This window comes from Tyto alba, unplaced genomic scaffold, assembly GCF_018691265.1.
Source record: "Tyto alba isolate M040663 unplaced genomic scaffold, T.alba_DEE_v4.0 Super-Scaffold_2, whole genome shotgun sequence".
Lineage (NCBI taxonomy): Eukaryota > Metazoa > Chordata > Aves > Strigiformes > Tytonidae > Tyto > Tyto alba.
In genome coordinates this window covers 74231213-74245944 of record NW_024881282.1, presented here as the reverse complement: position 1 = coordinate 74245944, position 14732 = coordinate 74231213, and the positions used below count along the sequence as shown (strand labels likewise).

At 41.6% G+C, this 14732-nt stretch overlaps 1 protein-coding gene across 1 annotated transcript in view; it reads left to right on the top strand.

Annotated features, from left to right (window-relative positions):
• The first annotated feature begins 1944 nt into the window (after window positions 1-1944).
• Window positions 1945-14732, top strand: part of ABCD2 (ATP binding cassette subfamily D member 2) — a 50459-nt gene continuing 37671 nt past the window's right edge. The window contains exons 1-3 of the mRNA XM_009972182.3: window positions 1945-6053; window positions 7415-7595; window positions 11925-12046. Of these exons, the coding sequence (XP_009970484.3) occupies window positions 5118-6053; window positions 7415-7595; window positions 11925-12046 (1239 nt within the window). The 5' untranslated portion in view covers window positions 1945-5117. The remainder of the gene's footprint in view (window positions 6054-7414; window positions 7596-11924; window positions 12047-14732) is intronic.

The window sequence follows — 14732 nt, the reverse complement described above, 5'->3', positions numbered from 1 at the left end:
ACCAGTTTGCTTATTCTTAAGTCTCAAAGAAAAGCTAATGAATAAATTGCAGTACGTGTTCTTTTTGTTGTCTTAACTGCCAGCTGCAAACCCTCAAATAAATTCTTGAGGCATGACAAAAGGATGGCAGCAGATCTCGTGTTTGGGGTGCATGAGTAGGATGGATTATTTTGTGGATTTATTCCTGCCTGCACTATTGTAGAGTAGAAGACTGGCTCTGCTGTGGGCAGCTACATGATTTTACCACTACTGCACTTGGCATACAGCTTGTTTAAGTGTTTACAATGCCCTTGAGGAAAGGATTAATAAGGTAATGTTAGCATTTTCTTCAGATTATCTGAGAATAGAAACTTTTACAGATGCAAAGCAAAAATTGAAAAATGTAAGTAACATATCTGAGACTTCTGAAGGCATAAAATAGGCACATGCTCCTCATAATTGTATTTTTCTGGAATTGCTGGGTTCATCTGAGTTATCTGTATGGAATAAAAAAAAAAATAACAAGAGAAATGTGTCTTAAAAAACCCAGATATGAAAGTTTTTAAGTATTATGGCCTAAATTTTACATGTGTAATTCTTTGTCTGCAATCATTAGTCAGCAGTTCACTGTGGTTGGAGCAGCTGACGCTGACCTTATCTAGCCTTGGCCTTTTCCCTCTCCCTCTCTGTGAAGGGAAAGCAACTTGTTTACACTTCTTTCTAGAGCTGTATTCTGTCTAGAATCACGGTGGTCTCAGAAGTCAGAACTGTTTGTAATCGGTCTGCTATTGATTGTCCCATCAACCAGATTACTCAAATCCCTTAAAGATAAACTCTCAGAACCTACAAGCCACGCAGAGTTTGAATTTACAGCAGCAACTGTGTATCTCCCTGAAGACAGAATAAAGGGAAGAGGACTACTGGTGCAGGAATGCCCCCCATTTACACCATCTCTGTGGTGCCTTCACTCAGGAGCCAAACAACCGAGAAGGACCTTCCCGTTTCCCCTCTCATCTCTACCCCCTTGCCGTAACACATCTCTGCCTAGGCTGGGCACCACACAGCCTCATTAGGACCAAAAGAGTTGGAACCAACTGCTTGGTAGGATCGAGACAATCTCACCACAGTGACTTCTTCTTCAAGTTTACTTCTTCCACAAGCTTGCACATCTGTCACGTTAAAACTGAAGCTTCTTGCTTGGCTTAGATCTCCAGATCCTAAACGAATTACAGTGTTTGGATATTCTACTGAGGCATATGATTATAGCCAATAGCTTCTCTAAACTAGGCAGAATAAGCAGACAATTTCTGCTGCTACAAATCTGATATCAGTCAGGTATCCTATTGCCCTTTTCTGATAAGAAGGTCTGCTTTGTCATTGGTTTGCCTTGATGTTGCTAACTAATTCTCTGGGTATATATCTGTACTTATGTAAGTGATGACATTAAGTCAATAGAAACTTTGGAAGAAATTCTGAGTAAGGTATTTACTTGAATAATGGCTTGTATGATCGCTCTCTGATGAATTTGGCTCAAACTGAGTCCTACTATTCCCACACCAGTATGTAAACATACAGCTCAAAACTAAAGAAAAAAATAGACATTCCTAGCTCACCATATTGCAGTATATCATATTTTAGAAGTGATTTACAGTTCAGTATTAGTAAGTAATTGAAAACTACAGGCACTGTGTGGATTCATATGTTTCACATACACTTCATTCACATATAAGCAGCTATGTACATTATGCACGATCTACACGCATCTAAATGTTAATTATCCCAAATAGCAACGATACAAAATGCATCATTTATATCTCTTTTTCAGTACCTTTATTTTTTATTTTGTGTGTCTTTGTGACACAGTGGATAACTCCATAAGCAGCAAGGAAATTCTAGTTTACTGTCACTGGACACTGTGTTGGGAGCATGTAAGACATCAGGTACACAGCTTTTTGCTTTAGAAATTGCACATTTTATTTTTCCAAACATTGAACCAAAAGGTAGAAAAAATGATCATTGAGGAAGGCTGACTGATATGTCTCACACAACAACCTGCATGTTCCAATTCCATTGTCTCCATTGCAGTCACAGAGTTGTGCAACAATGAAGTGCTGGAGTGGGAGCCAGTGGGCATAAAATAGAAGAGAAAAAAAGAGGCATCAGTGTTGTCATGATTACACTCTAGTTCCTACATGCTTAAACATTGGTGGAGTTTAGTCAGTCTGATATTCATTGTTTCTATTTCTGACTTGTGGTTGTATCCAAGCACAAATCATTTATATAGACAGTAATTCTGTTAATTCAGTCATCAGAGAAGCCTTGTTTGGATAATAAACAATTTTATTTTTGTAGTTGGGAGCAGAATTATGGCATTCTGTTCTGCTGAAATATTGACTTAAAATAGTGAAAAATTATGACAGAATATTAAATAATTCTAAAAATAGGATAAGCTCCTCTTACTCTCCCTCCTCAGTTACTGGCTCCTGTATTCAGAAAATGCACACAAGTTATTTTAACATGTTTGATGAAAACCAATCATATGACTAAAAACCAATCACTTAGCACTAAAAAAAGGGAAGAAAAAAAAAAGTATCTGGTTCTCCTCAAGAGAGGATAAACCCCAAAATATCCTGGTTCTAATATCAACAGCCCTCCAACCCCACAGACTCAGTTCTTCAAATTTACTTGATTGCACTTATCTTTATTTTAAAAGTCAGTAGAAATCATGGAGACAACAGAGCACTGAACACTGCACCAATATTACTGCAGCTTTGATAATTATTTTTCAAGTAATATTGAAAAATTTTATTATGACTAAATGTAGTAAAATTTCTGCCTTCACCACTAAAAAAATAATCTATCACCTTAGGCCATGTTCCACAAAGAGGAGGTTGTGCATGGATTACAAAGCAGGACTGTGGCAGAAGAGAACTCTTGAGGCAGCAAGAACAGAAGAAAGGGTGTATTTAAAACAAGAGTTTAGGCTTTTCTCCATACTTTCAAAATAAGAAAATACATTGCTTTTATTGCCTGAAACACTGCAGAGTCAGATTTGCTTTACTTAAATGTTCCCACAGATCTGTCTGTGAGGTGTAAGTCTGCACTTATGCCAAGTCACCAAAAGCTTCAGTCCTCCAGGATCTTGTGAAGTGAAAGGTCAGCAGCTATGTGGCACCGAAAGAGATCTGTGAACTTTCCCCTTGGTAAGAAAATGCTAGAGTAATGGAATATTGCAAATAACTGTGGTTTGGCAAAACCTAAGAGTATGCTGTAATACACACAAGCCAGAATGGGAAGTGTCCAACTGGGGATCATGATTAAAAAAATAACAAACCCTCAGCAAAGCAGTTTCTTAGCCAGTGCATCTTGTCAGTGTCTTTGTGCACTGAAAATCCTATTTTACTGACAAAATAATCTGCAGAGAAACCAGTCCTACCTACTGAGCATTAGCTGTACTGCACTAGGTCAGATTTTGACAGTTTCCTAGCTTGATTTTGAATTGTGTATTAAAAAAAAAAAAAAAAAAAGCTAAAAGCACGTCTATCCAGCTCTCTATCCTGTCCTCATCAGCAGAAAGACCAGTAAACTCCAAGATTAGCCCACGTCTTCTCTACATAACTGTCCAGCACATTGTGGACACTATTTGTGCAACCTCCTAGGAAGAAGTAGGAAACAGAATATTCTGGGTCTTGTCTTGCTGGTCTTGGCGTACTGGGCTTTTTTGGAACTCACCTGCACTTTTTGGTAAGTGGTGCCTGACTTTAAAAAGCAAAGTGCTCTCTCTCTCAAATCGAAGGCATTATTTCTTCATCCTGAAGCTTGTGTTGCTGTCTAAATATCATCACTGCACTCTGTCCGGAGAGGGCCGTTTTATAACAGGAACGTGACTTAAGTACATATGCTGAGTTACGGCAAGGTAGGTGGCCTCACTTTCCATTTCTAGGGGAAGGCTGGACTCCTCAGCACTCCAGTAAATGCCTAATAGCACATTTTTCAAATCTACTTTTCCACGCACATCCTAAACTAGTGCTTTATCATAGACCAGCTTATGCAGTTATCTTATGACTTCAAAGTGTGAAAGGTTACTTAACGTGGTTTTTTTAAGTACTCTGATCCTCCCCCTGCACGTCCAAATACAGTACCTTTTCCAAACAAGTCAAGTAGCAATAAGAAATCAGGAAAAGAGAAAAATGAAGCAGCAGGACAACTGCCTTTACTGTTAATTCCCGTGTGCGAATTTAGCCTGGTTTTGCTCTAGGGACCACGCGAATCGCTCGGGGTTGTTTTTGCCGAATAACGCGGCAAGAGCACAATACCGGTTTCCTTTTGACGAGAGGACAGGAAATAAATCAGGCGTACTTTGAAAGCGCTGCTCCGGGAGGCGCCGCGCTGCCCGGGTCCCTCCCGCATTTCCGACCCGCGGCTGCCCCTCGGCCACCGGCCCCGCCTGCGCGCTGCCGCCGCCGCCGCTCGCCCCGCACCGGGCTCCGGGCTCCGGGCACGCCGCTGCCGTCCCCCACCGCCCCGGCGTAGGGCTCGGGCGGGCGCCGCGGGGGGAGGCGGAGCCCCGCCGCCGGGGCCGCCGCAGGGCCCGAGCTCTCGCCGCCGCCGTCCCCCGCGTCCCTCCCCGCCCCCCCGCCGCCGCCGCTGCCGGGGCCGGAGGCGGTGCCTGCTCCGTGGGGCAGGCGGAAGGAAAGGGCCGGCCGCAGCCTGAGGCGAGCCGGGGCGCCAGCGGGCCGAGCGCCGGGGACCCCGCCGCGCAGTCGGGCCGAGCGCCGGGGGGAACCCGCCGGGAACCCACGGCGGAGAGTCCCGGCGCTGCCGCCGGGCTGCGGGCGAGCGGCCGGGCTGCGGGGGAGCCGGGGCCGCCGCCGGGGCCGCCCCGCGCCGGCGCAGCCAATGGTGGTCGGCGGGGCGGGCTGCGCCGCGCCGGGCTGCGTTGTGCAACGCGCCGCGCTTTGAAGGCGACCATCGTCCCTGGGAGGCCGGTCTCACTCGGCATCTGTCACGGCAGGGCGGCTGGCGGGGAGCCGGGGCCCCGGGCGGTCCGATGAAGACCCGGCGGGACCGACCTTCCCGCTGGGCATGAGCCGGCCCCGCTAGCACCGGCGCGCAGCGGTGCACTCCGGCGGGGCAGGATGACCCACATGCTGCATGCGGCGGCCCGGCGGGTGCAATGGAGCAGGGCGAGCGCCGCGAAGAGGGCTGCGTGCCTGCTGGCTGCGGCGTACGGGCTCCGAATCCTCTACCCCCTCCTCCGCAGGCGCATGCAGCGGGCGGGCTGCGCCGGCGGCTCGCAGGATGCGGCCCGGGCTGAGGGGGGCCGGGAGGCGCCTCACCGCGCCGGCAGCCGGGGCAGAGCCTCCCCGGCCGTCAACGCCGAATTTTTCAAGCAGCTGCTGGAACTTCGCAAGCTGTTCTTCCCGAAGCTGGTGAGCGCCGAGCTGGGCTTGCTCTGCCTCCACTCCGTCGCTCTGGTTTCCAGGACCTTCCTCTCCATCTATGTGGCCGCCCTCGATGGGAAGATTGTGAAAAGCATCGTGGAAAAAAAGCCCAGGAGCTTTGTCTTCAAATTAATCAAATGGCTGATGATTGCAATCCCAGCCACCTTCGTGAACAGCACCATACGGTACCTGGAGTGCAAGCTGGCCCTCGCCTTCCGCACGCGCCTGGTGGATCACGCCTATGAGACCTACTTTGCCAACCAGACGTACTACAGAGTGATCAGCATGGACGGGCGGCTGGCCAACCCTGACCAGTCCCTCACCGAGGACATCATGATGTTCTCCCAGTCTGTGGCGCATCTCTACTCCAACCTCACCAAGCCCATCCTGGATGTCGTGCTCACCTCCTACACCCTCATACGCACAGCGCGGTCCCGGGGGGCTAACCCCATCGGGCCCACGGTCCTGGCGGGGCTCGTCGTCTACGCTACGGCCTGCGTGCTCAAAGCCTGCTCGCCCAAGTTTGGCAAGCTGGTGGCGGAGGAGGCTCAGAAGAAGGGCTACCTGCGCTTCATGCATTCCCGCATCATTGCCAACGTGGAAGAGATCGCCTTTTACCGAGGGCACAAGGTAAGGAGGAGACAAGTTGGAGGGTGTTGGGGTCACCGACCTGCATTTCCCCTGCAGCACTCCCTCAGTGCTTTGGGTCCCTCTGACATTTAAACCTGTTTACAGCTAGCACTTCCCGTTTCTTAGGAAAATGCCGTCTCACAGGCGGTATCTGGGGGGAGCGGACCGTAGTTCCCTTGTGCTCTGACAAGCTGTTCCTGTTTTGCAGCTGGATCCTGTGCTTTTCTAGAAAGCTAATCTCCGTTTTTGTTTTTCCCCCACCCAGTTCATTCCACTTAACTTTTCCAGGCCTTTTTTTTTTTTTTTTTTTCACCCATGTTTATGAACTACCATATTTAATGCTGCAGAAGTAGCAACCAGGGCACACCAGAAAGTCTAGGGGAAAACTTGGTGATAGCACAGAGAGCACTACAACCTTTGACACTCTTTTACATAGCTAAGCAAAGATGTAGTCATCTGAGTCTTAAAATAGCTTAAGTACAGTACTTCAGCAGTCACAGTTACATAAACTAATGGCTTGTTTTAAAGCCACCTTATTAAGGAACTCTTCATGTTTTTATTAGAAGTGAATTTTGGCTGTAACAAATTTCAAACACTATGGAAAAAAAAAAAGTTGTTTCATGCAAGGTGAAAATGAAAGCTGGAAACCAGCCTGAATTATTACTCTTTCAGTCCAAGCAATGATTATATAATGTAAATGGTTTATTTTGGTAGAAGTAATCATTCTCAAAAGCTGCCTATAGTAATGTTTTAAGTGCAGCTAAATTAAACATTTTTTTTATTCCCACATATACTGGCTTGAACTGCCTACGTTATATCATATTGACTTGCAACTGTCTTTGACCTGTTAAACCTCTTGGGATGGTTCTCTCTTCCTCCAGACTGCTTGCAAAACCAAGCAGCATTGCTTTTCAGGGATCAGCTTTGCAACTTTAAGTTGGAGATGATTGATCCCCGAACGCTTTCCAATATGAGGAGTTTCAGTTGCTCTGAAACTCTATAGCTGCAGCTTTATTAAAGGGATGTGGAATCAACCATATTTTTGTTGTTAGAATCAGCTGTTGTGACTTGCCTTGTATGTTGTTCTTGTATATATCAGAGATCTTAGAAGAGCTGAAAACCTGCCAATGTGCTATCAAGAGACGATGGCGTAAATAAGGACCAGGTCCACTGACATCCATAAAGCTGTGCACTTTTGCTGTGAGACTGCAGCACAGTGAAAATAAATGTACCATGCAGTAGATGTGGCTCAGAAGTCACAGCTCTGGGTACCTGATTACTTCATGCACATATGTGAACGTATCTTGTATGATATGTGCATCTTTGTCGCATTGTATAAATCTTTTCTTTTTTAACTGTAGGTAGAAATGAAACAACTGCAAAAAAGCTACAAGGCTTTGGCAGATCAGATGAATCTCATTTTGTCCAAACGTTTATGGTACATCATGATAGAGCAGTTCCTGATGAAGTATGTCTGGAGTAGCTGTGGTATGATTATGGTTGCTGTGCCCATCATCACCGCAACAGGATTTGCAGATGGCGGTAATGCAATTTTTTACTTAATTTCTAAGTGTTTCTTTAAAGTTATGTCCTCAAAAGACAGTACTTCCCCTGAATGCCATTCATATTTATTTATTATTCACAGACATTTTTGCAGCGCCTGTGTCTTGTGTGTAACTTTCAAGCATAGCAAGTCAGCTGAGGAAAGAGCAACACAAAAAATCCAACTTTGAACATAAGCCTGATAAATAGCATAAATTCAGGAGTTAGAGGATCCTTGTGTCACATGAGATTATAATGATAATTGCAGTCCTTTTTCACTAGCTGCTGTTGGGATGGCAGGCTGATTTTTGCAGCATCTTCCACTACTTTACAAAATGATACTATTAAGTTTCCTAGAGTACTTGTCTCCTCCTTCCATAAATCATAGTGTAATTATGGGTAAGTATTCTGTTATGTGTTGACCTGTTAGGAACCACTGTTTTTCCCTGACTCCCTGTGAGAAGAGAAGGTGAAATTCAGATTCCAGGCTTGGGTGGTATAATTTTTGACATTCCATCACAACTTTCCAAGAAGTGAAATAAAGCACAAGTAATGTTATTATTATGGGTGCTATTAAAAAAAAAAAAAAAAGGCAGAAAGGTAATTAAGGAAAGGTACTGAAAGACAGTGGGGAAGTTTGCCTCAACAGGTTTCCTTATGCACAAGTAGAACTATAGAATGCATTACAAATTCCATAGGATTCTTTAAGCACAGATCCTACAATGTCTGTGGAAGGATCAGTTCTAAGTTGGGTACATTTAATCAGGAATGAGTGAATTATTTTCTGTGCAGGTCCCGGTAGTTATGCTCCAGACCAGGGCTGTCCAACTGGACAAGATTGGTCTGACCTGTGGGATGACTTTGTGCAGCCCCCACGAAGTTTAGCTTGCTTGCAGTTGTGTCCGTACGTGCCTGGGTGTTCGGCTGTCTGAGCCACTGCCCATCACATGGCTCAGGAGGACACTGTATCAGGATCCTGGCAACGGCTTCAAAAATATCAGGAGGTCCTATTCCAAACAGAAGAGTTTGTACAAAGCCGTTTCACCTCACAGTGAAGGTTATCAGCACAACAGAAAAAGTGGTAAGAGTCTTTCTGCTAAGACAGGAATGAGTACAGTCAATAAAAAGATCTCTTAACCACACATTGTAAACATCTCTTTGGTATGACAGCATGAATTAAAAAAATATTCATATTCATGCAAAACTAAATAACTTTCCTGTTACTCATGAGTATTCTTTTGATGAATACTTTTAAAACATGAGCGAAAACAAAGATGCAGAGATGTCTCGTGTTATAAAGTCGAAGAATATTTGCCACCAGCAACCTAAACTGTTAAAGCACAGGGCTGCTTATGGAGACTTGAGGCATATCATAATAATGGATCACAGACATAATACTGACAAATCAACACTGTCAAGACCATTTCAAAATAAAACGGGTATGCAAAGAATCAAGCAGACCTGGACTTACCATTGGCTTGCTTGGGAAAACAGTGCTTTTGTGCCTCAGCGGGTCAGATGCAAATTTGTTCACATCTGAAGGAAGAAGTAGTGAATTCATTACTCTAGGATAAATCATCAGAATGAGGGAATTTACACAAAACTGGTACCATGACCAGATGTGAGACTAAAGGTGTAAAGCAATAGATTTTGTGTGCTTCTTCAAGGGGAAAAAAAAAAAGTAAAAAATAATCCTGCAATAAAAAGAAGAAAGAATCTTCTGTGACAGTGTTTTTTCTGGATGAAATTTCTAATTCTGTTACATATTTTATGGGAGAAATTAACTGGCAAATCCAAGATTCCCATTTGATAATATTTCTCATACTTTTTGGATTAAACCATCATTGTTCCAAATGTCATGTCTCTCATCACTTTCTGGAAAGTAATTATTTTTGGAAGCAGGACTTTGGTTTCTCTAGACAGTGTGAACACTTATCTTTGTTTATCAAACAATTGTGACTATCAATTACATAAAAGAAGATGAAAAGGGAAACGTTAGATTCTGTATGAAACAGAGACAGTCTATCTGCCATGTTACAGTGCACCACTTCGTCAAACACAGGAGGCCAGCCATATGGAAAGTGTTTTGGACAAAAAGTTCAAGAGAAGTAATCTTGGTGGGTTAGGCATATAAGAGCTCGTGTTTTGGAACAGTGAAATGCTCATAAAATGTATATATTTTTATTGTTTCAAATACCCCTAAAATGACTGATGCAGTGGTTTGTAGAGATCTCCAGACTCTTGCTAGATGAGCTAGCCCGGGTGCTGGAAGCAGCCATCAGGAAATTCTGTATTTACATACAGGAGGAATGCTGCATTAGTGTAGTTAAACCATATGTGATTCCTAAATGATTAAATTGTGTTGGTTCTACATAACATGGGCTCTGTGAGCTATAATCCCAACAAGATGAACAAAAATATTGTTCTCTGAGAAGTAAGGAACAAATTTCAGTTTAGTTTTTACTAATAAATTAACTGAATTCCTGAATTCTCCCTATCCCCTAATTTTTACTTCTTAGAGTGGAAATGACTTTTTAAAATAAGTGAGAACTACATGAGCAAGAATTTTGTCATCTCTCCCCTTGCAAGAGGTTTTCTGTCTTTTTTTTTTTTTTTTTTAAAGAATGTCGTTGTGTCTCAGGTGGTGAGATTACATACAACTAGTTGACAGTATACTGGTGTTGTATAAATAAAGCTAAGAAATTTGAACATGTATTTCAATTAAATAAAATTGCTATAAAAACCATCTGAGGCCAGAAAGAGTAACGTATAGATGGTATGTGTGTATGTATATATATATATGTGCAAAATTATGACATAAGAATTTTAAGTTTTTCCTAAATTATCCATAATGTATTTCAGTGATTCAGATGCAATAATGTAGGGATACGTTTATGGAAATGTAAATGAAAGCAAAACAGCATTCAGATTTAACTAAAAAAAGATAGATACATCTGGCTTTGGTATTGCATGTAGATTTCTAGACACCAGATTTCTAGAACCCAATCTTGTCGGGGAGGCAAGACAGTTATTCACCAAGTAAAAAAATACTGTTTGCTATACTCTTGCGTTGCTTGAATTAGCCCATAAAATTTACAGTTGCATTATACCTGCAGGGAATTCCTGCTAGATGTTCTTGACCATCAACACTGTGCAAACATCACAGAGGATGTTAATAACAATTGCTAATACAGGAGTTGCCACACTGGATCCACCCATTACCCTGCCTAGCCTGATGCCTAGCAGCAGCTTAGTTTAAAAAAAAGAAACTTTAAAAAAACTTTACAAATTTAAGAAAAGAAAAAAAAAATCAGACCCTGTTCTGCAACAGACTTAAGCAATATATAAAGATATATATAAAGTTATGTGATGCAGAAAATCCTTGAGACCTTTAATTTTAAGTCTTGTATTTGAAAAATCTTTGAGCGATTTACTACACATTGTTGTTTTCTTTTTTGTAGATGCAACTATTAACACTGAAACAAGTCAGTCTTAAAATATTCAGCCACTTCTTTTTAAATCCTGATTCCTTCAAGAAGCAAACCTTGCAAGTTGACTATGCGGTATAAATCTATAGGTCACATTGTAGCAAGAGTATATATAAATACGTTAAATGTAAACATATTTATTTCTCATACATCTTCTATAATTTTTGTTGCTGTTTTTTCCTTCCCTGATGCTGCTGATATGTTCTAATGAGACAACTGCTTTCTTTGGAGCAAAAGTTTTTTTGCTAATAGGCTGCAGTGTCATAAACAAAGCATCATAACTTTGTTTTGGTGTCAGATGAAGAGAGAAATTGTGTTGTAAAAGAGGTATCCTACTTAAACCATACTTTTGATAATAAAAGAGCTTATTACTTTCTTATTGAAATATAATTGTTTTGCCAAATTTCCATCAATATGAAGGTTTCCTTTTACATGAAACCAGTAAATAAGTAAGGCTAAAAATTAATAATTGCAAAAGTAGTAAAAATTATATTAAAAAACTGTTTCAAGTCATTGCTTAGGTTTCATTTTCACATTTTGAAAAATTTCGGTTGAATAATGATGTATTAAAAAGAAAATTATCTAGGTAGACAAATAATATAAAATATCAGGGTGTTTTGCATAAGAAGACGAATTCCATATACTCCCACTTGTTCTTTGTTACCAAGCTATCTGTGCTAGTTACATTCACACCAATTATTTTTGAAAGGTTGTCTTTGTAGAGTTAACTTTTTCTTAATTTAAAATCTGCTCTATAATAGCTCACATTCCAATAATAATTTAATTTGTAGAGATAACTTTCAGAAGAATATTTTAACAGAAAACTTTTTTTTACTTTTAGAATTGGAAGATGGCCAGAAACAGGCAATGGTTAGTGAAAGAACAGAAGCTTTTACTACATCACGAAATTTGCTGATCTCTGGAGCAGATGCTATTGAAAGGATTATGTCTTCATACAAAGAGGTACTGTACATCTGTCATACATGAAACAGAAGAGAAAAAAAAAGTAAAACAGAATTTACGTTTAATATAAATTGCAAAAAAAAAAAAAAAAAGTGCAGTTTTTAAAGGCAATTCTACTGCAAGTAAATCCGTGGAGATCTTTGAACTGATAGTTTGATCTTTAGAGTTAAGTCCACGAAGAGTCTAAAGTGCACAGCTGCCAGTATGGTGCAACATGTCAATGTCTTTTTTAATACCCATGTTCAGGTGCCAACATAGAGCAATAGAAGTTCCTGGAATGTGAGTGATAAAGGTTCAAATTCCTCCTCTCTTTGGATCACAGACCTGAATTCAGGCTGTCTGCCTTCGATGTATTGGGACTCTTCTGTTGGAAGTATCGTAGAATCATAGAATAGTTTGGTTTGGAAGGGACCTTTAAAGGCCATCTAGTCCAACCCCTGTGCAATGAGCAGGGACATCTTCAACTAGATCAGGTTGCACAGAGCCCTGTCCAGTCTGACCTTGAATGCTTCCAGGGATGGGGCATCTACCACCTCTCTGGGCAACCTGTTCCTGTCATGTTTTGTATGAAGCACGAAGAGAATTCACTACTTATTTCCTGGCCACCTAAACTACAGGGCTGTTTTCAGTATCTTGTGAACCTGTTAAATTGTGAATAATTTTGCAAAGTAGAGAAATTATAGCAGGAATAAGTCCAGTTTGGGACAACATATAGTCTAGAAGTACAGGATGTTCATCTGGAAGATTGAAGATGTTGTTTCAGGTCTTTGCCCAAATTCCAGTAAAGTTGGGTTTTCATCTGTGGTCTCTCTTGGGAGTTTCTCTAGGTGCTGGCTGTTAAGTAAAATAAGAGTGAGGCAGTGCTGTTATTCTCCTCAACGTTTCCTTCTAAATGTTGGTTCTGCATTTGTTAATTGGTTTTTGCTCATCCCTTTGGTGGGGACCCCTTTTCCCAGTGTGGTGTGAGGAGCTATGCATTAGCTATGCAGCTAATCAGACTATGTGTTCCATTACTTGGAATCCAGCCATAATAGCTACAGCTTTGTAAATTGGAGGAGGAGCAGTAGTTTGGTGCCTTTAGTTTGGTGCCTGGGCTCCGACAAAGCCAGAGTCTGAGCTTTTTGCAGGATTTCTTCTAATGGACTGCAATTTTGACCTTTGTTCCTTTAGCTGTTCCCCTGCTTGGCCTCTGCTCTAAAGATACAGCCAGATAACCTATTATACACTGATGTAATTTCTGTTTTATTTTCAACATTTAAGTCATTTATATAATATACATGGGGACTTATAAACATTGTGGTTTTAGTTTTTGGAAACAAAAATACCCACAAAATAGTAGGAACAACTGAACAAACTCGCTTTGTTTATAACATGGTGAGATTTTTTAATCTAGACAACATGAGATCAAAGACCATGATTTTCCATCCTAATTTTGCATTTATACTTCTCTTCAAGAGACACTGTGGTACTTTAATCACATTGTCATTCCCAGTTTGTGATTCAGGCAGTTTCCAAAAGACAGTGTACTTCAATCCCCTTCAAGCGGTAGTGAAGTTCCAGTTCTTCCCCACCTGATCCACCAAAGCAGCCTCCTTCCAGTCAGTGTAATTCAGCGTGCAGCTGAGGTGGGCTCGACTTTTCTTTGCAGGTCAATAGTTTAGATGGTAGTATTTAGTGTTTTGACAAAGTGAGTTTGTAGGGTCGTAATTTAGAAACCTACTACAAGTTATGTTTCTTCTGGGGCACAGTTGGTACAAGTTTTGGTTGTCACATGCAGGACTCTCTCCATCAAATGCCACTGCCGACGCTGTGCGGAGCACTCAGTCCTGGCACGAGCTCCCACTAAAACTGCTAGGAAGACTTCTGTGTGGAAAATGGTACTACAACTCATTTGTGCTACCTACTGCCTCAAGTGGTGTTAGCCCAGTACATACTTTTAACAGCTGTTAATGCAATTATAAGTAGTGCAAAACAATGTATGGCTGATGGAGTTGAAACATTGAGTGATTACTCATTGTAAACTGAGTTTTTTGAGATGTTTTATACTTGTTAACCTCCAATGGAGTGATGGCCATGTGGCCAGAACTAGCACTTACTTCTGAATCTGGCACAAATAGTGAAATTTATAGAGGATTTTATACTGGAATTATGTACGCCATAGCAGGTGAACTCAATCATGGAGTGTATGTGTTTAACCACAGCAAGATAGTGATTTTATAATCTTGAACTAATTTTCTTGCTATTCTTGTCTTACACTCTGCATTTAGTATAAAAATCCATCCTTTTAAAACTACCTAATAATATATGTACGAAAAGGTGCCCAGGTTTAATTCTTTGCTGCCAGCAGATGGAGGCAGTTCTTTGGGAGCTTTTGGTAGTGTCACTGTCCACAAATAGGAAGTTACCAGTTCCAGAGATCTGTTGTTTCTGTCTGCACCAGGTGGATATTGTGACAAAAGGACCAAAAAAAAAAAAAAAAGAAAGCCTTTTAAGAGACCTCACCATCTTAAAAATGCCCAGTTCTAATCCAAGGTCTCAGATTTAGCTCTGCTATTCTAGCATGCAGAAGAGTAATTTCTTTTTTATACCATATTTTTGATTAGGATGCCCTGATGCTACCCATTTTATACAGAAAAGCACACTTTTTCCACAGGAGGTTTTGGGAATATAGGGAAGTAAACATAAA